Source organism: Orycteropus afer, unplaced genomic scaffold, assembly GCF_000298275.1.
Source record: "Orycteropus afer afer isolate SDZICR_OR568_19922 unplaced genomic scaffold, OryAfe1.0 scaffold00489, whole genome shotgun sequence".
NCBI classification, from domain to species: Eukaryota; Metazoa; Chordata; class Mammalia; order Tubulidentata; family Orycteropodidae; genus Orycteropus; species Orycteropus afer.
In genome coordinates, this window is record NW_006922076.1 from 1,173,870 (window position 1) to 1,176,852 (window position 2,983).

At 48.9% G+C, this 2,983-nt stretch overlaps 1 protein-coding gene across 1 annotated transcript in view; it reads left to right on the forward strand.

Moving 5' to 3' along the window:
• The window catches only part of PUS1 (pseudouridine synthase 1), a 26,365-nt gene that overhangs the window by 22,630 nt on the left and 752 nt on the right, over positions 1-2,983 (forward strand). Inside the window, exon 6 of the mRNA XM_007955053.2 lies at positions 2,901-2,974. Within this exon, the coding sequence (XP_007953244.2) occupies positions 2,901-2,974 (74 nt within the window). The remainder of the gene's footprint in view (positions 1-2,900; positions 2,975-2,983) is intronic.

The window sequence follows — 2,983 nt, forward strand, 5'->3', positions numbered from 1 at the left end:
GATGTTACCAAACCACATGGCAGGCCATTAACTTAAGTCCATTTTAAGTCCCAAGGTCGGCAGAGCATGACAGGCTGCTGAATAATGACATGGCTACATGCAGGGTCCAAGCGTGTCATGTGCTAGAGACCATTCCCCAAGGCTTCTGCTTATATACAGGAAGCAGAGCACATCCCAAAAGCAACTACTCAGCTGCTCACAGTAGATCCACCATGGAATTGATTACCAGTCTCATCATGGGGAATACTACATCCAGCTGCCCAGCCACTCAACCAGGCCCAGCCGAATTGACCCACAAACTGAACTACCACAGGCCCATTTCCTGGCAACCTCTAGTTTGCTTTCTACTTCTATGGATTTGCTTGTCCTGCACGTTTCATGGACTGGATCCATGCAGTATGTAGTCTTTGTGTCTGGCGTCAGCATCGGTTTCCAGATTCATCCATTACCCATGTCATAGCATGTTGTACCTTGTATCAGAACATCATTCCCCCCCCCTTTTTTTTTTCTTTTCATGGCTGAATAATACTCCATTGGGAGCCCTGGTGGTATGTAATGGTTAAATGCTTGGCTGGCAACAGAAAGGTTGGCAGTTTGAACTCAACGAGGAGCTCTGCTCTGGCAATCTGCTCCTGTAAAGATTACAGCCAAGAAAACCCTGTGGGGCAGCTCTGTCACGCACATGGGGTATGAGTTGGAATCCACTTGACATCACCCAACAACCGTGCTACGTTGTGTGGATGGACTGCATGTATCCATTTATCAGTTAATACACATTTGGTTTGTTTCCAGTGTTGGGTTATTATGAACATGCTAAGAACATTCATGTGCCAGTTTCTGTGTGCATGGATATTTTCCATTCTCTTGACTGTCATTTGGAGTGGAATTGCTGGGTCATATGGTAACCGTATGTTTAACTTTTTGGGGAACCATCAGACCATTTCCATAGTGTGTGCTTTCACTTTCATTGTTTTGTATGCATTTTTACTTTCCCACCATCAGTGACTGCGCAAAAGCATTTGATTGTGTGCATCATAACAAATTGTGGATAACATTGAGAAGAATGGGAATTCCAGGACACTTAATTGTACTCATGAGGAACCTGTACATAGACCAGGAGGCTGTCATTCAAACAGAACCAAGGGGACATTGCATGGGTGCGTAAGGGGTGGGTCCTTTCACCATACTTATTCAATCTATATGCTGAGCAAATAACCCGAGAAGCTGGACTAAAGAAAGAAGAACATGGCATCAAGATTGGAGGAAGAAGCATTAACAACCTGCGATACGCTGATGACACAACTTTGCTTGCTGAAAGTGAGGATGACTTGAAGCACTTACTGATGAAGATTGAAGACTACAGTCTGCAGCATGGATTACATCTCAGTATAAAGAAAACAAATCCTCACAACTGGACCTATAAGCAGCATCACGATAAATGGAGAAAAGATTGAAGTTGTCAAGGACTTCACATTGCTTGGTTCTGTAATTGATGCCAATGGAAGCAGCAGTCAGGACATAAGATGACTTGTAGCACTGGACAAGTCACTGCAAAAGACCTCTTTCAAGTGCTGAGGAGTAAAGATGACTCCTTGAGGACTAAGGTGTGCTTGACACAAGCCATGGTATTTTCAGTTTCCTCATACGCATGCGAGAGCTGGACAATGAATAAGGAAGACCGAAGAAGAGTTGATGCTTTTGAGTTGTGGTGCTGGTGAAGAATGCTGAAAGTACCATGGACTGCTAAAAGAACTAACAGATCTGTCCTTGAGGAAATGCAGCCGGAGTGTTCCTTGGAAGCAAGAATGGACAGACTTCATCTCACCTACTTTGGTCATGTTGTCAGAAGGGACCATTCCCTGCAGAAAGATGTCACACTTGGTGAGGTGGTGGGTCGACGAAAGAGGGGAAGGCCTCCGACAAGATGGATCGACACAGTGGCAGCAGTGAGGGCTTAAGTATAGCAAAGGTCGTGGGACTGGTGCGGGACTGGGCAGTGTTCCGTTCTGCTGTGCATGAGGTCGCTGTGAGTTGCAGATGACTCGATGGCATCTAACACGAGAACCATCAATGGATGAGCATTCCAATTTCCACATCCTCACCAACACTGTTGCTTCTTTTTTGGGGGATGAAGGGAACAAAGAATTTTTAATGGGATTTTTTCCCCAAAAAATCCGCTGGACAATCACGCAATTCTGCCAGTCTTTTTGGTTATAGCCTAGCACCCTGGTGACTTGAGCTCTGCTAAAACATTGGGCTGCTAACCAAAAGGTGGTCATTTGAACCCACCAGCCACTCTGCTGCTTCTGTTAAGATTTCCAGCCTTGGGAACCCTCTGGGGCAGTTCTACTGTCTAGCGGGGTCCCTGTGAGTTGGAACCACCTTGGTTGCAGTGGGTTTGCTTTGTTCAGCCTAGTGGGTGTGAAGTGGTACCCCCAGGAGGTTGGGTTCATATCCCCAGAGTGGAGCATCTCTGAGTGTGTTGGCCGTTTGTATATTTTCTTTGGAGGTAAGTCTGTTCAAATCCTTTGCCTGTTTGCCATTCCCTTCGGAACGCCCATCACATACGTCTGATTGTCCACTGGGCCAGCCTCTGCCACCTGGACGCTTGGGAGCGTCGCGTCTGAGCCCTCAGTTTCTTACAGTTCCTTCCTTGTCTTACCCGAGGTCGCCCCTTTGCTGTGGTCTGCGGTGTACGTCTACCGGTTAGCTTCGCCTTGCTCGCCCCCAAGGAGTTTAAACTCCGAGGCCTCAGAACTTGGCTCGGTCCCCGCCCCCGTGTGGATCGCTGCCTCTCGGCTCCGTTCCGATTGGTCTCAGCACGATTGGGGACGCCGCGCCCGCCGGCCCGCCTCCCTGACAGGCAGCCCTAGCTGTTCCGCCGCTTCTCGCTCCCGCAGCGCCCTCTCGCGGCGAGGAGCGGCGTCGCGACATCGCGGCGGCGGAAGCGCCGGCTGCGGACGCGAAGCTTCGGGCGCGGCGG